This window comes from Zootoca vivipara, chromosome 15, assembly GCF_963506605.1.
Source record: "Zootoca vivipara chromosome 15, rZooViv1.1, whole genome shotgun sequence".
In the NCBI taxonomy this organism is placed as follows: domain Eukaryota; kingdom Metazoa; phylum Chordata; class Lepidosauria; order Squamata; family Lacertidae; genus Zootoca; species Zootoca vivipara.
Genome location: NC_083290.1, coordinates 21,122,686 through 21,145,203, shown reverse-complemented (window position 1 = coordinate 21,145,203; position 22,518 = coordinate 21,122,686). Strand labels below are relative to the sequence as shown.

General features: G+C 45.7%; 1 protein-coding gene across 4 annotated transcripts in view; it reads left to right on the top strand.

The window, feature by feature from the left end:
* The window catches only part of IGSF9B (immunoglobulin superfamily member 9B), a 130,123-nt gene that overhangs the window by 43,767 nt on the left and 63,838 nt on the right, over positions 1–22,518 (top strand). For all 4 annotated transcript variants that reach the window (XR_004694000.2, XM_035139553.2, XM_035139552.2 and 1 more), the window contains exons 4-7: positions 9,757–9,908; positions 12,819–12,936; positions 19,156–19,297; positions 21,740–21,885. Coding sequence is in view for 3 of the 4 variants with exons in the window: in XM_035139553.2 (XP_034995444.2) it covers positions 9,757–9,908; positions 12,819–12,936; positions 19,156–19,297; positions 21,740–21,885 (558 nt within the window). In the remaining variant the exon portion in view is untranslated. The remainder of the gene's footprint in view (positions 1–9,756; positions 9,909–12,818; positions 12,937–19,155; positions 19,298–21,739; positions 21,886–22,518) is intronic.

The following is a 22,518-nucleotide window of genomic DNA, read 5'->3' as shown; positions in this document are numbered from 1 at the left end:
TTCCCATGGGTATCTGGTTCACTGGAGAACAGGATGCTGGACTAGATGGGCCGCTGGCCTGATCCAGCAGGCCCTTCATATGCTCATATGGAGATGGTAACAGAAGAAATTGGATTTTGAAAAATAAATAAATTACCATTTTATTGAAAGAATTTCAGTGATGAAAGAGCAAAGAAAATGGAGAAAGAAAAAGTGCAAAAATACAATAAGAAAATAATAATATAGTATATTTACCATAATCAGTTACATTTCCATACGTTATTATATATAAAATATTATTGTCAAAATACATATATGATTAATAATAACCTACTATGTTGTTGTTGTTGTTGTTTAGTCGTTTAGTCATGTCCGACTCTTCGTGACCCCATGGACCATAGCACGCCAGGCACTCCTGTCTTGCACTGCCTCCCGCAGTTTGGTCAAACTCATGTTCGTAGCTTCGAGAACACTGTCCAACCATCTCGTCCTCTGTCGTCCCCTTCTCCTAGTGCCCTCAATCTTTCCCAACATCAGGGTCTTTTCCAAGGATTCCAAGAAGAAGGATAACCTACTATATTTTTTATAAATTTTGCTTGTATAAATATATTGACATTTGAGAAGGAATTGGGGTTTAAAACAACTGACTAACTGTTGAGGCTTCCTTTGGTAAGAGGATAGTAGAGAATAGAACGAATAGAGCTGTACACATAGTTAGATCCATCTGCCTCCCCCTCCTCCTGTGGTGAAATGTCTGTTCAGTAACATTGCTTGGCTACCTAAACACTGAATCAAGTTGACATTTATAGAGTAAATCACAGGAGGCTGTAATTTTCTCTGTAACCCCAGCTACTAAATCCCTTTTCTGTTGCTCAAGTGACCACAGCTGTATTCCTGAATGCAATTATTCAGCTTTTCCTATCGTGTAGCAGCAAGCTTTTCATGTACACGTTTTGTCTTCTGAACTTTCTCCCCTTGACTTCGCATTCCACAGCATTTCCTCCCCTGTGGGATCATCTTAGAAGGTAATACTAGGTGGCTGCTCCCATGTGGGGAGCAAGGGAGGGAGAGAATATCTCCTCAGGCTGCTGGCTGGTGCATGGGCCTTCTTCCCCCTCTGCGGGATGCAGCTATAAGAGTTTGTCTGGCTTAGCAGAGCTGGAATATCAAGTTTCAGCCTTGGATTACTTTCAACCAAGTGGTAGAAACTATGACAGCAACATAAATATGTGGGAAACTTAGAAGTTTGAGGAGGTAGAAAGTTAGGAGTGGAGTCAAGATCTGCAGGACCATGGACAGCTCATTCTTAGCTGCCACCAATTTTGTTCTGATGAAGGCCAGAGGCCTCTCTACTAATTGCCAACTTCATTCATTTATTGCCTCTACTCCCCATCTTTTCTCCAAGGAGCTCAAGGTGGTGAACATGGTCTTCCCTCTCCCTATTTTAGCCTGACAAGAACCCTGTAAGGTAGGTTAGCCTGAGAGGTGATGACTGGGCCAAGGTGACCCTATTAGCTTTATGACTGAGTGGGGATTTGAACCATGCTATCCCAGGTCCTAGTCTAATGCTGAAACTGCTACACCACACTGGTTTTGGGGAGAATTTGCACAGGAAGAAGTTGCCTAAGCCAACAAAAGGGTACTTCATCAGTGGCATCCAACTGTTGATCTTGCCTCTGATGAAGACAAACTGCCTGGATACATGATGTGTTGAGTGAGAGGAGCCCAGGCCTGGGTTCACGGTCTGACAATAACCCCTTATTATCAGAAAAATAGTCCCCTCCTTGCATTCTGTGCCAGTAGCGTCAAGGGCTAGTGGCCCTGCAAGACGGATATTCCTGATTCAAGGTTACTGTTAGAGCAGGCATCCCCAAACTTCGGCCCTCCAGATGTTTTGGACTACAATTCCCATCTTCCCCGACCACTGGTCCTGTTAGCTAGGGATCATGGGAGTTGTAGACCAAAACATCTGGAGGGCCGCAGTTTGGGGATGCCTGTGTTAGAGGGTCTTGAGGTCTAGGTGTGAATAGCTGACTGGGGTCCAAGTTATCACGGCAGCAACAGATGGAAGGTACCTCGGCTTCCCAGAGCTTTCAGTTCCTGCTTCCAAGGAGGAACAGTGCATTAAGGAAGTGCAAGTGTCCTGTTGTTCAAAAAAAGGCATAGCATCCTAGGGGGAGATGGAGGTAAGCATGAAGTCTTGGAGAAGCAGTGACAAGTGAGGTGGAGCATGTGAGCAGCAGCTTGTTGATAGCTGGGTGCTGGTGCTCATTGACTGTTCTGGAGCCAAAAAAAGGGATCTGGTGGCAAGGTTTGAGAAGCTATAAGTGGGTGCCAACTAGCAGTCCAGGCCTCCAAGTTCCAGTGAGAGGGAGAGAAATTGCCTGAAGCTGGCCTTGTAGGAGGGGACCCATATTATTATACAGGGAGCTGATGAGCCCATGAGCTGCTTAGCGTTGGGACAAAAGTAGCAGCTACTTGTGCTGAGATGGCTTTCAGTAGAACAAGGAGGGGGAAACCTCCATCCAATGGTCCAAATGCAGCCCTCCAGATACCCCTTTGTGGCCCATAGAAATCTCTGCAGGCCATGCTCCCATCCCTCACTGGTCTTTCCTTGAGTGATATTGCCTGGCTGTAATATGTCCTTCAGCTGTGATAGTGGCTCTTGCTTGCCTGCATGGAAGATGGAGAAAGATGTTTATGCAAACATCTGGCTTTTGTGTGAATGAAAATATACTCCACTTGGACAAAGGTAAGAGCCTTTGTTCTTTTGCCTCTGGCCCTGCTCACTGTGCACATGTGGTCCCCGGAAGGTCACTCACGAGCAAATGCCGGCCCTGGGCTGAAAAAGGCCCCTTGCCCCTGTAGTAGAATAACATTATGGGATGTCATCGGGTGAAAGGGAGGAGTGTTGATCAGGGATTGGTAAGGATTTCGATATTGGAGGGTTAACATGTAGCGGGGATGAGCAGGAAAACGGCAGCTCGTGGACCTAATCCATCTCCCTGAGAAATGTTGCCCTGCTTTCTGGTAATCCATTTCTGTAGATGAGATACAAAATGCTGGTGCATCCTTTTCTAAGAAGCTGAGTTGTTGACCATGGAGGAAACTGCAGGTGTGTCCGGCTGTTGCAGCATCTCACCTGCATATTTGCATCAGACCTGTTTTTGGACGCCCTTTTCAGACATGGCATTTAATGCTTGTGATTTGTCACCTGCGACTTTCACAAGCTGTGGCAGTGTTTGGGGGTGATCAGCGATGTTAGAAAGGGGGGGCGGAAGTGTTCCTTGAAAAGCAGAGAGGGGAAAGTGAGTGACCTCGTTAAATGGCTCTGCTCTGTGCCTAACTTAAAAGACGTGCCTGGGAGAGGGGAGGAACAAACCTCCAGGAAAATGAGCAACTTGGCCTCGTTAACTTTTAATAAGAGCTTTGCACTCAACTGAGCATCCTTTGAATGTGTGTTTCTTGAAGTATGAGGCATGCTCACTGAGGCAGACTCTGCTCCTCGTTCCAGCTGCACGATTTTGCAAGCAGGAGCTATGCCTGCATGAAACCGCAGGCCGGGGTTTGCTTTAAGGCTTGGCTCCAAGGACATCAGAGGCTCCATTTATTTTATTTTATTGCTCTAATTAGCTAGGCCTTGAAGTCTTGCAAAATGTGGCATATTGTCATGTCTCAATTCAGAGAATGAAACAGGAACTGCTTTGTAAAAATGACAGTACTTCCCCTGTGTGTCTTTGTCTTTTTTTCTCTCTCCATTGATGGGAAAACATCTTCATATTTTTTTTGGCTGCCATTTTTTTTTAAAAGGAAGCCACCTCTGGGAAAAGGTTTAGACCTCTAGGGCTTGTTGAAAGATCTTGTAGTATAGGAATGGGGAATATTTGACCCCTCCAGATGTTTCTGAACTACAATTGCCATCAGCCCTGGCCAGAATTGCCAATGGCCAGGGATGCTGGGAGCTGTACCTCAGCAGCATCTAGAGGGACACAGGATCCCCCCCCACACCTGCCCTAGCAGTTCACTGCTAGGAGAAAGGCTGCTTCTGAATTTTGATGTTGACAACTTCGTATCTATGGTAGTGCCAGGTTTAATGCAGCCATTGCTTCTTCATTAGATAGATCACTGCAGTACTGCTCAGAGGCTACGATATTTATAATTCTTCAAGTTTACTAGAATTTGATTAAGCCTAATTTTATTGGGATCCCCCCATGTAGAAACATTTTCACTGATCATAGACAGCTGTACCCCTTAGAAAATCAAGCACCAGTACCTTGGGACAAAGGGGCACTGTTGTTGCATCATGGCTGACTGAAGAGAGAGATTCTCTGACTTGCAGAATAATCGATGCAGGCTTCAGAGTTGTAAAGTGCTTTAGGGAGGCCCTGGACAGTGCTGCATTTTCCCATCAGCATTTAGGATGCTTTTTTGGGGGCGGGATGTGACATAAACAAATGAGCTGAGGACTAGAGCATATCCACCGTCAATCATGGGGCTTGCTGGATGTTTTCCCTGGCTTCTGGTTCGTATCTCTTCTCCCGAAATCAAGAGGTCTCTATCTTTTTTTTAGGTTAAATTATTGAAAGTGTGAAGTCAGTGCCCTTGAATGGAGTTTAATTGGGAAGCTAGGAAACTACAACCCCCCTGAATCCCAACAGGAAAAGATGGAACATGGTTTTCAAGTTGAGTGGGAAGAGCGCTGTTGCGCTTCATTCTGGCTTGCAGCCTTCCCACTTAGGGAATCTGGTTGGTCACAGTGATAACAGGATTCTGGACCAGGTGGACCTTTGGCCTGATCCAGCAGGACTCTTCTTAAGCAGAGGCCTGAAAGCCATCTCCTGGCTCTCCCAGCAAACTAGGCGTGGTTACACTCCCCCTTCATAGAGGTACACTTGCTTGAAGGGGGAGGTGGTGAGAACTGGTGGGGAGGGTTGGCTGATGGTAGGCGCAGACCTCACCATAACCCAGCTTTGCATTTGAAGGTTCGTAATGGGATGTGGAATTCAGAGCCAGGGCTGTTTGAAGCTTTCCCTTTCCCCCTCTCACCAGTTCCTGCTGGGAGTTGCCATCCCCGGGGCCTTGGCTTCAGAAGATGGCGAGCGCCTGCGTGCATATCTCAGTGGCAGAGATGAACTTCAATTTCTATCATCTCCAAATAAAGCATGCTGCATGCCTTCCCTGAAACCCTGGGGAATTAGAAGAGGGCTAGGTGAACTATAGGTCTGACAGTACATAAGGAAGAGATATGGCTAGAGATAGAGATAGAGGTTATAGATAGCCTAGAAAGGAGAGGAGCAACATAGTATAAAACCATTCTATAGCAATTTGGGACTGAACCTCCAATTCTGCACCTCATTTGCAATTGGTAAAATGGTGTGTGTGTATATATATATCTGTCTGGGTATCTGGGTGATTTTCCAGCGTGGGTCCCCAAATGGGTGCAAAATAGGGAGAAGGTGATGGTCTCTACACAGAATAAAGTCCCTGGAAGGACCTTTTCAGTGGTCTGCATAATGTGTTGCCCGCTGAGGTGCATCTGAGCACATAGCTGCTTCTTTTAGGAAATGGGTGAAGACACACCTCTTCTGACATGCTTTTGGGCGACTGAAATAATCTATGAATAATCTATGAATAATTTGCCACAAATGGTTTGTATCCATATAGCTTTTGTTTTCTTGTATTTTATGTATATTACGTTATGCATGCATGTTGTGTTGTTTGTCATACTGCTATGTTGCAAAGCTCCCCGTGGCCTTTTGATGAAGCACTATATAAAAATTTCTTAATTAAATGAATAATCTTGTGGATGGCAGCAGCACTCCCATTCTCCCCGCCTCAACAAACAAAAACAAACAAACAAACAAAAACCAACAACCAAAAAACAACAACCCCAAACCCCCCTTGGAATGGCAATATGTCATGATGGAATGGATTTCTAAACAGTACCTTGCAAAATAGAAGACAGCAAAACACTGTTAAAAAGTAAGATTGTTCTCCTCTCTTTTTGGCCCCCAGAGGGAACCTTTAGCTCAGCCTTAATTGGAATATCATCCTTAGGGTGTCTTTCTTTTCTTCCTTTTTTCTTTCGGTTCACCATTGTTAGCAGCACGAAGAGCAAATCTTTTCCTGCATAAGCCGTGACCTTGAGACTTTTACATTACCATCTTTTGGTGTGTGTGTGTGTGTGTTCTGAGAATGAAACGTTCAAACCATTTCCAGTGTGGCTGGGATTTCGTTTTTGTTTAACACTTCCTGGGCCATGTCGCTGGCAGCTCGCAACACTGCGGCATTGTGGCGAGATGGGATGGAGAGAATGAAACCCACCAGTCTGGCTGAATTGTGGGGAGTTAATGAATCGCAAAAAAACTAACTAACTTGTGTCTGGTTCAGTTGCCCCAAGGGATGGGGGTGGGATGGCAAGGTTGGAATTCTGTGGCATTGTATTTAAGGGCTAATGATGTTCCTAATGCTTGCTGGGAACCCAAATGGAGGGTTTTGCCCCCCCCCCCTACCTTCATTTTAAAGCTGGGGCTTACATCTCAAGTCGCTTTCACTCACCAAGCTGTGTAAGAGAAAACCTACAATTGCCAGAATCCTTATGGGTATTACAAACCCTTTCCCCTGTTTCTTCTTGGCATAGAATAGCTTTCAAAACCACACAAGAAAATCTCAAAGGCCTTACATCTGTGGCTGTTTGCATGGTAGAGTTGTCAGCCTCTGATTCCAGTGTCATGTTGCTGCAATGTCTACGAAATAATGTGCCTTAAGATGCTGCGGTATTCGTCTATGGCGGTCTTTGCATGCAAGGTAGCCAGATTTACTTGGTTCTGGCCTGCAGAGTTCTGGAGTTATTTTGCTCTGCCAGACTGGAATGAATGTCAGAAACTGAGATAGATTCTTCAGTCTCTGGTGGGCACCTTTAGAGAGACCTGCTGTGATTAGACCTCTTAGCACGTACCTTAAGGCTTTGGGCAGAGGAAGAGGGCATAATCTTCATTGCCTCCTCACCTCATCAGAGACCCCAGATGAGGACTGAGGGAACCTTTTTCAACCCAAGGGCCACATTCAACCATGCAAAAGTCCAATGTTTTACAGGCGCACACCCACACATGCGCTCCTCCAGCCTTTGTTCAGGCCAACGTCATTCAAAAACACCTATAGAAGGTAAAGATCAGTGAACGGTGTGACCTGGGAAGAAGGAGGCCTGAGGAGGCATGGCTTGGGAAGAGGTATTTCCTGGACCCTTCAATCCCAGCTCATTCACCGAGGTTATCTGCAGGAGCATCACTGGCCATTCCCCGCATGAGGTTCATTTGATAACATGGAGAAATCCCAAAGCTTAAATGTAAGCTGCTCAGTCCTCTGGAATACTCTGCCAATACAGACTCAACAGGTGCCTTCTGTGCCAACTTTTAAATGCCTGCTGAAAACTTTCCCTTTCTGCCAGGCCTAGGCGGGCAATTAAGAATACATCCTTCTACAGTGGTTTACTGGTGTTCATTTTCAACATTGTTTTGTTTTGCTTTCATGATGTAGCATTACGTGAAAGTTTAAGTAAGTAAGTAAGTAAGTAAGTAAGTAAGTAAGTAAGTAAGTGTCCTAAGGGACAGAAAGAGACACCCTGAAGGTCACATCCAGCTCCCAAGGCATGAAACTCCCCTGACCACATGAACAGATGAATCCAGTGCTCTGGGTTGGCTCTAAGCCACACTAGATCTCTGCCTTAAGAGCTGTGGCATATCAAAGGAGTGGCAAAATATTCCACATGCCACCTTTTTACTGCGTCAGAGCCTCTTCCCAGGATTGGTCCACAACCTTCCATAATTCAGTGGGATTTAGTTCTGTTCAGAAAAGGCTTTTAGTCCAGCCAACTCCTAAGGTTTTGCCCCCTGAGACCAGCCAGGGTGGCATTTGGCAGTGTGGGTAATTCACATTGGAAACTGCAAATCAGATATATCTACAGCATCTTCGCATCAGTGAGATGTCTCTGGTTCCAAGGAATCCGCCATTCCTCTGCATATGACACTGAACACTTAATTTTAAAAAACCCTGGTTTTTAAATAACCTTATGGCAGACTTAATTCTCCAGGTCCAACAGTGCAATATAAGTAGAATTCGTGTTCTTAAGAATTTATAATTCCTACATTATGAGTCTCTCTCCGCCCTCTCTCACCCCTCCTCCCCGAGCACATTAGCCTAGTTAATTTTTTTCTTTTCAGAAAATAAGCAACGTTTTCTGGGGGCGGTTACCCAAAAATCAGTTCTTTTCAGAGTCAATTGAAATTGCTGGAATGCCTTCTTAGAAAATTGGAATTAACAGCTATTTATGATTAGGCCTATATTATAATTCTCCCAGAGCCTGTTTAATCAAAAGGCAGATTAGTTATCTGCACTGTGGTGCATCTGTGCATTTTGATAGCTTTTCTACAATGGTGGGGTGAACGGGTCCGGGAGTTACGCAGGCAGATTTTCCTGTATTTGATGGAGAGGGTGTTCCTTTCATACTTCGCACTAGCCAAAATGGCCACTGCAAAAGGTCACCACACTTGCTTGAATGTATACTTAAGAGTTTTGCATAGAAATGTGGCAAACTACGCTTCGTGCATTTCATTGCCTTTTGGTCGCACTGCTTATAATATATATTCTCTCTGCATATGAATGTGTATGTATATATAAATAAGGTATCTGCCAACCGAGCATAACACTTCATGTGTCTGAAATAGTCTCAAATCCACAAAGACTTATGCCATCTGTTAGTCTAGTGCCACAAGGCTCTTTGTGTGTGTGCCTTGCGAAGAATAGTTCATGCTGCCCTCCTTGGTTAGACCCCAACTAGAGTCCTGTGTTCAGTTCTCGGCACCACAGTTTAAGAAGGATATTGACAAGCTGGAAGGTGTGTAGAACCTTTATCTAAAATTTGGACATTTATCTAAAATTCACTTTCCAATTGTTCACTCTTTAGCTATTTACTGTACGCTTTTGCTTACCCTTGGGACGTTGTCTGAAGCCTGTACAGTGGTACCTCGACTTACGAACGACTCGACAACTGAATTTTTCGACTTACGAATGGGGCAAATGGCCGCATGCTTACGAATTTATCGACATCCGAACAGAAACCGCGGCAGTTTTAGATAGGGTTTTTTCGACTTACGAATTTTTCGATGGGGTTGCTTCGACTTACGAATTTTTCCGTTTCCAATGCATTCCTGTGGGAAATCGCATTTCCGATGGTGCTTTTCGACTTACGAATTTCTCGACCTACGAAGGTGCCTTCGGAACGGATTAAATTTGTAAGTCGAGGCACCACTGTACAGGTAAAGGGATGCTTGACGAATTTTGTGGGGGAATGCCAATGCTAACAGACCTGACCCCCCCTCCACACCCCAATCTGTTGTGCGGATCAGAATACAGTCTCTCCTTTGGATTTCACATGCCTTTGAAGTTCTTCGGTCAAATGATATTACCAAAATCCACTTTGAATGTGAGAAAATATGTCAAAGAATAAATAATTAAATGTGTATTTTTCTTACCTATTCATTCCTCCAAACCTTCCCAAGAAGAAATAGCAGATTAAATTGGATACAGATTAAATTGGATACTATAAAAGTCACATAGTTATGATGCATCCATACCTATGTGTGGGTCAAGAGAACCATGTTGCATTAGCAAAGGGTTTGTAGGCCAGCAGTGCTCAAGTTCAAGCAGATTCGGAATGTGTGGCCAGGGCGTGTGCCATCACCCTTCTCACTTCTTCTTTTTCCCCAATCTCCTTGGCAGCTCCCCCCACCTTCACAGAAACTCCCCCCCAATACGTAGAGGCGAAGGAAGGCGGCAGCATTACACTCACCTGCATGGCTTTCGGGAACCCTAAGCCAACCGTCACCTGGCTGAAAGAGGGGGACCTCTTAGGTGCCAACAATAAATATCAGGTAAGGTCATGCTCAGAAGGGCCCCACGGCTTAAGGATGGAGGAAATGCTCTGCATGCATAATGTAGGGAGGAACAATTTCTGGCATCACCACATTCCATGGAATGTGGGTGGGATGGCTAGGAAAGAACCCAGCATGAGGCTTGGAGAGCAGCTGGTGATCCGAGCATGCCGTACTGGGCTAATGAGAGAGGGGTCATGTCTTGTCCAGCATCCTGTTTTCTCTTTTTGGATGGCGCTGTTTTCGCTTCCAAAGCAGTAGGCACAGAGCCACTGAAGTCTGGTGTATTAGGGGAAATTGCAATAGAGGCTCTCTGTCAGCTTCACCAGTAAGGCAAATAAATTTGCCAGCCATATTACGTACCTTCCTACAAATGGCAGGGGCTTGATAACTTTCCTGATCTTGTGATTCCAAGCAAAACAGTACATTTAACCCAGGCATCCCCAAACTTGGCCCTCCAGAAGTTTTGGGACTACATCTCCCATAATGCCTGACCTGTTAGCTAGGGATGATGGGAGTTGTAGTCCCAAAACATCTGGAGGGCCGAGTTTGGGGGTGCCTGATTTAACCTCTGGATGGCCAGTCTACCGCTACAGGATTTGCATGTATTTACCAACTGACATTCATGGGCTTATTGTCGTGAGAACCTTCTGAAATGCAATGCCCAAATCAGGAAGGATTCACACATCAATTAGCAGTGCCTGTGGCACTGAACACCCTTTTACTGATTTCGGTTTTTTAAAATAAAAAAAAACTATGCATTTCTAAATATGTCATGTTTGCTGTCTTGAGCTGTGACATTCGCCCCACGGGGTGCAAAGCTCCGTCATGCTCTCATCCAAAATCTCATGGAGGGGACCACCCTGTTCCACCCTTTCTCGTAAATCCTCTCTTCTCCCCCCACCCTGGAAAAGCCTCTGTCCTTTGCTCAGCCAGGAATTCCATCTGTATGAATTGTAATTGGCAAATCAGGCATTGGAATTGGTACCGGCACCGATGAGAATAATTAGGAGTCATTTGTTAATGAACTGAAATGAAAGGGTGAAGTGAAATGAAGCTTCGCATTGGCAGCGGGGTGGAAGAGGATGGATCAAAGGTGGGGGAAATAATGGATGCATTGTCTGTATCACTTCGCACTTGTGCTAAGCAAAGCAACGTGGGAACAAAAGTGCTCGGTATGGTAGCTTAAGTGACCCTGCAGTGGGCTAGGCTGCTCAAAGTGTGTTATGGCAGGATGAGCTGGGATTATCATATCCCCATTCAGAAAGGGGCTCAGGTGCCCGCTAATATTCGTTCCACACGTGTAAGAAATCAGTCTTTGTGTGTGGCAGCACCCACATTTTGGAATTCCCTGCCTATTGACATCAGCAGGTGCCTCCACTTTACTCTTTTTGGTGCCCACCTAAAACATTTTTTGTTTGTTTCAGCAAGCCTGTCCAGACCTGCAGAAGTTACATGTGTGGGTTTCTTTATTTCATTCTATAACATAGATAAAACAGGGGGAATAATTATAATGATGAGTGAAGATTAAAATACTAAAAGCTAAACTGTAAGATAGGCACATAGAATGAATACAGTTGCACATGGGTTAAAATTACAAGTTATTTTGGTAAAATTACGGTATGTTGGTTTTTAACTGTGTTTTTATTGATAACTTTAATGTTTCATGTTTTTGTCAACTGCTTGGAGGTTTCCTTACAATCAAGCAATTTATAATTTTTGTTAAATAAACAGATGAATAACTAAAATCATGCGGGAGGTTGCAACCTCACACTCTGGGGGGCCAAATGCAGGCCTCCAGCCTTTTCTGTCTGTCCCTTGGGGCTTTCCCTAAACTCCACCCCCTCTCCCCATGCTCCACCCCTCCCTCCTGGTCCTGCTTCATCCATGCACTCCTTGATTGCTTTTGCATGCCTGGCATGTGTTCTTCAAATGTGATCATTCCTATTGCTTGCCTGGATGGAAGGGTGTGTGTGCGTGTGTGTGTGTGTGTGTTTCTGTGTAGAAACCTCTGGTGGTCACTTGGCAGGAATGTAGCCAACAGTACAAAGGTAAGAGTTATTTCCATTTGTGTCTCCCACTTTTGCCCCTATTGGTTAGAGTTCTGGACTAGGACCTGGGAGACCAGAGCTCAAATCCTCACTCATTCATAAAGCTCATTAAGTGTTTTGGGGCAAGTCATCTCATATTAGCCTCACCTACCTCCCAGGGTTGTTATGATTATAAAATTTGGGGGGGGGGGCATGTATGCCACCTTAAAGGAAAGATAGGGTGATGAGGAACAAGAACATAGAGGTACATTGTTGATTTAGCTATTCAGTACATGATGTCCATCATAGGTCTCACTGTAGTCATCCATGGGTTGATGGAGGAGCCACTGAACAATTTTCCATTTTCATGCAGGATTCATGCAAGTCATTCATATGTGATTCATGCTTTCTGGCATGGGGTACTAGGGTGGGTGTGGGTGTGGGTGTTCGGGACCAGCTAGAAATGGTCTAGATCAGGCATCCCCAAACTGCGGCCCTCCACATGTTTTGGCCTACAACTCCTATGATCCCTAGCTAACAGGACCAGTGGTCAGGGATGATGGGAATTGTAGTCCAAAACATCTGGAGGGCTGAAGTTTGAGGATGCCCTGTCTAGATGCATATTTTTTAGAAATGCAAATAGCAGCCATTGTGGGAGCAATGGTGATGATCAGGGAGGTGGTGTTTTAACACTTTCCTCTCCTGCCTGTCAAAAGAAATCCTCCTCTGAAGCTGCTACTTGCATTGGGAGGGAATGAAAGCATGCAGTTAATGCTGCACATAGGTTTAGCTGGGGTGTGCATGTGTGTGCATGCACATGTTTGTAGCTGCAATGGCTTTGGGTGACGAACTTTCATTCTCTTTTTTTCTCCCTCTTCAGGTTAGTGATGGGAGTCTGACTGTTGTTTCCGTTAGTCGGGATGACCGGGGCGCTTACACCTGCCGGGCTTATAGCATCCAGGGAGAGGCTGTGCACACTACCCGCTTGCTTGTCCAAGGTAACTAGCTGGAGAGTCCTTATGGGTTCCCTAGAACAGGAATGTGGAACCTGGCACATTGCCAGACTCCAACTTCGATCAGCCCCAGCCAGCATGGCCACTAGGCAGGGATGATGGGAGTTGCAGTCCAGCAGCAGCTTGGGGGTATCCATTTGGTGCTACAACTGATGCTTGCTTCAGCAGCATATTTTACATAATTATATTTGTTTTAGGTCTTATATTTTGCTTTGCATCCTGTATGACCTTGTGCAAGGGCTCCATTGTTTATTTTTTTTCATAGGAAGCCACTGAAACCTGAGTTGTTTAGGAGTTGTTGCCTACTGTGCGATTGAAGTCGTTAGAGAAATGCCTTAGTGCAGGCACCCCCAAACTTCGGCCCTCCAGATGTTTTGAGACTACAGTTCCCATCTTCCCTGACTACTGATCCTGTTAGCTAGGGATCATGGGAGTTGTAGGCCAAAAATCTGGAGGGCCGCAGTTTGGGGATGCCTGCCTTAGTGGCTAACGGATGGAGGCTGTTCTTCTGGGTTTGGTAAACATTGTGAGCTGGCTTTTCTGTTTCATCGCACGAACAACGGCTTCCTCCTCTGCCCTGCGATTCTCTTTAAGCATGAAAGTACAGCAGGTGTGGATGGCATGGTTGTGCCGCCCCCCCCCCGATCTCTTTACAGCTGGGTCATTGCTGGTTACTGGGAGAGGAGAGGTGGCAGAGAGGTCAGCGTGCCGTGTTTGCACAGCACCAACCTTCCTGGTACTCAGCAGTGATTCAGCTGTTGGGAGTGCAGGTGGGTGCTGCTGCCCCACCATGCCCTCTGCATGGTGGGTTGCATATAATGTAAGAAATAAGGGAGAAGCAGAGTGACACAAACACTGAGGTGTGCAATAGCCTGCAACAGGAGTGCAATGTTTCTGTTTTAACCAGTGCTGCTTTTCCCCCCTTAAAAAAATATTTAGGGGTACTCTCATTTTGACTCAAGAAAAATCACCATTTTATAGTTCAAATTGGGAAAAATAAATGCAGTAAACTGACAAAAGTACAAAGATTCGCAAAATGTTTAGGGGTATGTGTACCCCTGCGTACCCCCAGAAAAAAGCACTGGTTTTAACTATTTATTTGTGTTCTTATCTTGTGAACTGCCCTGAGAACTTTTGATAAAGGGCAGCATATAAATCTAATTTTTTAAAAATGCAAAAAGGGATTCATAGAAATATATATATATATATATTATATACTATTAGTATATATAGTATATATACTATTATATACTATATATATACTATTAGAATTTGATACTCCTCCTCCCCAAAAAACTCATTTTGTAATTCTTCCAAGCATCTGTCTATCAAAACCCAGTGGTTGGTTGTCCCTTCACATGCTAGCATGATGGCTGCTAATGAAGAGGCTGAGTTAAGGAGAGAGCAGGCTGAGACCACCCCCCTCAATTGTATCTCCATGTCTATTTTTTATATATTCCGGCGTATAAGGCGACTGGGCCTTATATTCCAGTTAAAATATAGAGTTTGGGATATACTCGCCGTATAAGAAATACGACCCGGCGTATAAGACGACCCCCGACTTTTGAGAAGATTTCCCTGGGTTAAAAAGTAGTCTTATATCATATATGTAGGTGGTTCTTATTTACTCCTGTGTAGGGAAGTAAAATGCTGGTTTGGGGACAGTGTTGCAATTGGGCTGTGTGTGGAATCTGCCTTTCAGCCCTGATTCTTCGTGGTCCTGTGTTTCTCAGACAGGAAATTGCATGTGCGGATTTTTACAATGTGCCATTTTATGTAGAGTCTTGCTGCATCCCCCAAAGTCTTGGCCACAGATGCTTTTGCAGGTGGTTGAACTAGCTGAGATTCCTGCCCTGCAGGGGGTTGGACTAGATGACCCTTGGGGGTACCTCCCAACTCTACAGCTATGTGATTCTGAGTTAGCATCGTCCACCCTGCCTTCCTGTGGGCTCTCTGGCACAGGTGGGTGAACCTGCAGCCTTCCAAGCATTGCTGGACTAAAACTCCCATCATCCCTGACCGTCAGCCATGTTGGCTGGGGGTGATGGGAGATGGAGTTGAACCAGCCTCCCCACTTGTGCTTCCTAGACTTTTCTTAGTGCCTCCTGCTGAAAGAATAGTTAACGGCCTGCGTCTGTTGAAGGTGACCCTGAGCAAGTGGCCACATAACCTTCAGCCAGTGAGATGAGCCTTTTCTCAACCCTCCATTAAAAAAAAGATCCCCTCCACAATGTCATCATTAAATAAACAAGAGCATTAAGTCCAGACCTCAGACATCTAAAAAGCGCTGAAGGCTGCTAGCTCAGCTGAACAACCCAAGGAATGCAAAAGAGGAGCAGTGGGTCGTGTGTGTGTGTGTGTGAAAAAGCAGAGGCTTGATGCCTCCTTGTCCTGCACGGGAAACAAAAGGTTTCGCAGAAGGCAGGTGGAGCCCAAACTGGCGGCCTTGGCCTTGCCTTGAGGGGAGAGGGGGGAGCGTTTTGTATTGATTTCCTGTGTCTGCATCGATAGTATTAACTTCCCTTCCCGCTCCTTTCCTCCCGCTTGGTTAACAGCTGTTCTGCGAGCTGGATTTGTCTGTGCATTGATTTTTATTGTTGCAGTTGGGTCCCTCCTGTTCTTTAAGAGCTGGGGCAGCTTGCGGTTCGAGTTTGCAGCATCACCATTTTAAAAACAGGGAGGGAACAGAAAGAGCAAAGAAATAAAGAAGGGAGAAATAATTCTGCAAGGCAGATCCAGAAGAGCACGGGCTGCTTCTCTTCCCCTGGTTTCTTTTGGCGGAAATACAGAGAACAGCTAGTGGGTTCTGATGGGAGTCCCCTTTGGGGAAGAGAGATGACATTTCATGTTCTCCCAGCTGTCAGTCCTCCGGGTCAATATGTGAGGCCACCTGCAACCCTTGTCCTGCCCTTGCTGATGGCATATTTTGCTTGGAAGGGCTCAGGCTATTCTGGGTTCGCTGGCCAGTGGATGAGGCCACAATGTCCTGTGACTCACGCTGTCTGTTCTTGACTGGCAGCGGATCTGCATCAGCGGCCATTCCAAGCCAGAGACCATTTAAACATTCTGATTTCAAAGAACACGCTCAGCCACCGAGGTGCAGCCCCTGTCGAAGACTCATTGCCCCATTTGGAGGGTAACATTTTGGAGCAGTAATAAGTTGCATTGTGGGTATGCTTTGGAGTGCCCAAAGATCTGCATCATGCTGCAGCAAAATGTTGCAGCGTGATCCTCACCTCCCAGGAACACAGGAAGCTTCCTTGTATGTAGTTAGACACTTGGCTCATCTTGCTCAACACTCTCTCTACTTACTCTCAGTTGCTCTTCAGGGTTTCAGACAGGAGACATTCTCAGCCCTAGCTGGAGATGCTGGGGATTGAACCTGAGACTTTATGCATGCAAAAGAGATGCTCTACCACTGAGTTTTGGCCTTTCTCCTGCACTCTCTTGATCAGGGTTCCTCCCCCAACAGCCTTGCTTGACTACTGGATATTGAGCTCAAACTGGGCTGGGTGGTGGAGAGAATTCCAACTAACACACAACATTCAGTAGTTACTGAGCATGCCCACTCCACATGTTTTTGGGTGAGTACATTGCCCCCCCCCCTAAATTTTTATTTAAAAGATTCTCTTGAACTTCTGCAAGCCTTGGGATTCTGCAAAATATGTTAGGTAGCCCCCCCTTAATCAAGTATATTATTTGTATTCATGCCATCTTTGTGGTACCTGTGTGACACCCCCCTATGTGACAGTCACTCCAATGCTCCCTTGCCAAAGTTATTAATGCAGGGCAGACAGCTGCCACCACCCTCTTTTCTTGGAAGCAAAAGATGTCTATCTTCTGAAGACGAGGAACTGATTTATGTCCTGCAAAACTGTCCTCTTCTGCGCAGTTGTTAAATCTGCAGGAGCCCTGACCTCCTCCTCAGCTGGCCACCCCAGCTTTTTTAAAAAAGAACTCCCAGGCCTTTTCAGACACCGCAAATGTGTAAGTGGCATTCGTCTGTCGTGATGGCAGCTAATGGCCCTGCATTCCATTAGTATTAAAGAAAAATCCATTTAATTGGAACACAATTGTGCATGGGCCTGTCATCCTGATTGAACAGCCATCCTGGTTTATAAGCAGACTGTTTTAATTCACACCCTCTCTACAAAGTCTGGAGAGTCTTAAAATGAAAAATGGGGGGGGGGGAGAGAGATCTATTTGGAGAGAAGATAGCCATTTTTTTGTTTTGCTCTTAATGGTGCATGCACAACTTTCCATCATAAACAAAGCAAAAACTTCTTTTAATCTAGCCAACATTTGCTCCTGGAGAGGAGAGTGTAAAATTTGCAAGAGCAGAAATGCTGTTCTGTGCAAATAATGCTGATTTAAAGCAGTGTTTGCAACTTCACAGGCCAAGCCTTTGCCAACCTGGTTCTCTGTTTTGGATTACAACTCCCATCATTCCTGACCACTGGCCAGCACTCTCCCAGGATTCTGACTGTTTAAAGTGGTATCACAGTGCTTTAAATGTATGGTGTAATGGAGTCACACCCAGCCCCTGATTTGTATGTACTTGCATATATACACAAAGCTACCTTTTTTGAATCCCCACAGAATTCAATTTCCTAGATGCCAGTGACAGATAACCTCTTTGTAGCCTTTTAAACATGCCCCTTATCACATATAGAAGAGGAAAATGCTTGACTTGGGGGCCAACTTCCACGCAAACCCCAGAGCCCTTTGCAACTGCTCCCCTTCATCTGTCTGCATAGCCTCGAGGACAGGAAACATGATAGCCACGAGGACTAGCCTCTACTTTTCTGTAGGATCTGGGTGTTTCAAGCACCCACAATGGTTCTGTAGCAGCCTTCCTGAGAAATGCTGTCTCTTCAGAATCTATGCCATGTGGTGACTGACACATAGATACATAAACATTCATTTCCCATCTAGCTCTGAGGGGAAAACGTGGCCAGTGTTAACACCCCCATAATAATTCTTTTCAGTTTAAAAATGGCCCTTTGCCAAATGTTGAGATTGGTCTATAGATAATCATAGTAATAAGCATTTTTCTAGCACTTCAGAAAATTGAAGGCAACTCATAACATCTTGATAATCATGACCACAAACCTCTGTAGCAAGCCAACATTATCCTAGTATTCTAGATTTGGAGTTGGGAATTTGGGAGATGGCTGCAATATTGAGCCAGGCTAATGGTCCAGCTAGCTCATTATTGTGCACAACAGGTACCTTCACTTTTCTTAGCCTCACTTTTAACCCAAACATGCATTTGGGGACCAATTTCTTAATATTTTACCCTACATTTGCATGGTGGCAATGCTCTTCTTGTTACTCATCTTGGATCAGGCTGTGACCCACTAATGGGTCCCAGCCCACCAGTTCAAGACCAGTAGTCTACATTGGAATTTGCAAACATTGGCTGTGGGTGGGGAAAGTCTCTCTCGTAGCCAATGTCTGCAAAAAACAGCAGCTGAGGCTGCTTGCTTTGGCTGACGAGCAACAGGTCAAATCCTGTTTTGGCTGCGAGCAGCTCATCCCTGCTGGCGACTTGCATGCGCAACCCCCCTTCCATCACCTGAGTAATATCAGGCCAACCAGGGGATCCAATTTGGCCCACAAATCACACTGGATTGTCAGTCAGCTGATATCAGCCCGTGGCTTGGAATCTCCACACAGTGACTGGCAGTGGTTTGCAGAGTATCAAACAGAGTTCTCTCCCAGTTCTTCCCTGGAGATGGTTGAGATTGAATCTGGGACGTCCTGCATGCAAGGCAAGGCTCTGCCACTGAGCTATGGCCCTGTACCCATTGAGGTGGGATTTAGGAGTTGAGGCTGAGAAAGAGTTTCTTGCCTGAAGTACCTTTTGAGTGTGAGAAGTTCGGATCGATCAGTTCCTGTGAGAACAGAGTGCTGGACCAGATGGGTCCTTTGGCCTGATCCTATGTTCTTACGGCAAAGTCATTTCAGGGCCAGATGCACCAACTCAAAAGTACATGGTTCTTACTCTACAAGGGAGGAATTCAGAGTGGAGCTGTGCTGGATTATGTGACCTGGGCGAAATGCCAAGCGCTTGCCTTCGTTAGGCACAGGGGCTCTTCTTACTCTTGTTCCCTGCACCGTTAAGTCAGCCGCTCTTAGCAATGAGCTCATCTTCCCTTTCTTGGCTGCTGAGGTAACTGTTTGTCTCCTGCTCTCCCACAGGACCCCCTTTCATCGTTTCCCCTCCAGAGAACATCACGGTTAACATCTCCCAGGATGCAATGTTCACCTGCCAGGCTGAGGCATATCCAGGCAACCTGACCTACACTTGGCACTGGGAAGACGAGAACGTTTACTTTAAGAAGTGAGTTTGGATTCTCTTTTCGGGTCTCTCTCTCTCTCTCTTTTGTCTGGTCTCAGTGAAGGATGTGGTTGGGAATGGGGCAGGTAGGGTGAGCAAGCAGCCTCAGCCCTCTTTTCAAAGGACTGCACACTCCAGCAGGAGGCCCTTGGAGTCATCCACTAACAGTTATTCATTTTTAATTAAGTGCATTTGACACATATGTTTGATGGCAAGGTGCAGTAAAAACAGCAAAAAAGCAGGGTATTTTTTTTAAAGGACCTGAACATATATTTCCATCAAAACACAATACAAAACAGATACTCATGCCAAGGACCTATTCATGCAGATGGGAAAACCTGTCGGAACAAAAAAATATTCCGGGAAGTGCAGGTAGTGGGTACCTGTTGTATCTTGACAGGGATGCTGTTCCCTAGGACAGGGACAGGCACATCAAAAGCCCTGGTCCGAGTGATTGCAGAATGATCTTCTGAGATTTTTGGAACTTGCAGCAGAAGTTTTCCTCCAGACTGTGGTGTCCTACCTGGGTATATAAGGGATGAAGCAGCCTCTCAAGTAAGGAGAGCCTAGACAACAGACCAATCTCTCTCTCTCTCTCTCTCTCTCTCTCTCTCTCTCTCTCTCTCTCTCTCTCTCTCTCTCTCTGTGTGTGTGTGTGTGTGTGTGAGAGAGAGAGAGAGAGAGAGAATATGAATATGAATATGAATATGAACACACACACACACACACACACACACACACACACACACACACATATATATATATATATATATATATATATATATGAAGGACATTCTGTACCTTCCTTTTCCTGGGCCTGTAAGAAAGGCATCTTCCTTGACATTCTTCATGTCTTACTTATATTTAAAAGTATTCATATACCACCATTTATCTACTGTACTCTCAGATGCTATGCAAGAATAAAATATAGAACATAGTTCTATAGTCAAAATTACTGGCCCACCCCAAAAGCTCCCAACGGTTGTATGAAAAAGTCTTCGAGAGACTCCTGAAAGTTAGAAGCAAGGATGCCTCCCGAAAAGTGTACAGTGAAGGCCTGATATCAATAGGCAGGGAGCTCCAACGTGTGGGTGCTGCCACGCTAAAAATATCTGTTTCTTACAAATGAGGAATGGGTATTATGTAACAGCGCCAATTCTGCAGACTGAAGCGGTCAACTGGGCACATATGGGGTAAGCCCATATGGGTCTTATATGGTCTTAAGCAGGCTTCCTCAAACTCTGCCCTCCAGATATTTTGAGACTATAATTCCCATCAATGACCACTGCTCCTGCTAGCTAGGAATCATGGGAGTTGTAGGCCAAAAACATCTGGAGGGCCAAGTTTGCCTATGCCTGCTCTAGGGATCTGCCCCAGCCCCAGGGATTGAACCCAGGATTTTCTGCATCCAAAGCAGAAGCCTGGTCTTAAGACTGCCTATCACTCTGTTTCTCTCTCTTTCATGAATAGCAACTGGAGGGGACATCAGAATCCTATCAAGCAGCTCCCCTTCAAAGTTAGAAATGTTGAAAATTGCCCTGTACTGAGTTAGCTCATTGGTCCTTCTAGTTCAAGATTGTTCACACAGACTGCTAGGAGCTCTCTAGGGCAGGCATAGGCAAACTCTGCCCTCCAGATGTTTTGGGACTACAACTCCCAAAGTCCCTGACCCCTGGTCCTGTTAGCTAGGGATGATGGGAGTTGTAGCCTCAAAACATCTGGAGGGCCAAGGTTCCCTATGCCTGTTCTACGGATCTGCCCCAGCCCCAGGGATTGAACCCAGGACTTTCTGCATCCAAAACGGATGCTCTACCACTGAGCTGTGGCCCTTCCCCAAGTTTTATAATTGCTGCATGGAGAAAAAGCTGTATGATAACTGTGTTCCTCCTGTGGGGCAAATAGCAGATTTTAATCAGGAAAACAACATAAAGGGAAAGGATCAACCCCCTTTCCCAATGCTGTGATTCTGATTGAATTTGCCTCCCTGTCCACCCTGGTTGTTCAATTGTTGTAAAAGCCACAGGAGATCCCAAGTATGACTCTGGTTTGGTGCTTAAGTCCTCTGTGTTGTGCTGTAGACCTGTCAATATCGGGAGTCTGTATAGTCACGAGAAGTCTGCCTCCTGCCCATCATGCACTTCACATTCAATGGTGTTAAATCATTCATAATTGAGCCTAGGAAGTTGCCGTTTACTGTCAGAGCCTTGGCCCATCTAGCTCAGGACTTGCCACACTGACTGGCAGCAGCAGCTCTCCAGGTTTTCAGACATGGTTATCTTCCCAGCCTTACCTGGTAATGCCCGGGGATTGAATCTGGGACCTTCTGCATGCAAGGTGCATCTTCTTAACACTGAGCTATGTTCCTTCTGCTACGCACTGGGTACCCACCTTCTCCCTGAGCATGTCATTGCTCACTTGTCCTCTCTTTTGCTCCTTTTTTTGCAGCGACCTAAAGCTGAGGGTTCGGATCCTGATTGATGGGACGCTGATCATCTTCCGAGTCAAGCCGGAAGATGCTGGAAAATACACCTGCATTCCAAGCAACAGCCTGGGGCGCTCTCCATCAGCCTCTGCCTACCTGACTGTGCAGTGTGAGTACGTTTGTCTGGGGTGAATGGAGGCTGCCTGGGTGATGAGCTCCCAAACACAGGAGGACGGTCGATGACGTGCTTACTGGCAGGAGAAATGTAGGCAGCGGCATCCCTGTGCAGCCTCCCCGTAACTTTTTACGGGCACTGAGATGACTGCGTTGGCACAACGTCAGCCCAGAGAGTGGAGAATAAATTGTGCCTAAATTACTGGGACTGACGAGACACAGGCTGATCAGTGCGGTTGCTGGGTTAATTGCTTTGTTTAATGCAATGCTACCTAGCCCTGCCATATTGTACCAAGCAGCAGATGCTTCAGAGTTAGAGTATCATATGAGTATTAGATGTCCCCGGGGAGGGTTAAGCTGCCACTCCTTGCCTAGGCAGGATGCACACCCATCAGCTTTTATTTAATTCTTTGTTTTTAAACGAGTGCTTGCAATCTGCTAGGCGCTTGGCCAGCGTTGCTTCCTGCAGCCCCCCCCCCAAAAAAAAACAGGACACATTTTAACCCCTCACTCACTCGTGCGTATGCTTGTGTATGTGTATACATTTGTTTCCAGGGGTTTTTCAAAAGCTGAACCATTGGTTGAGATACCGCACCGATCCTTGCAAACTCGAGTGTACCAGAATGGT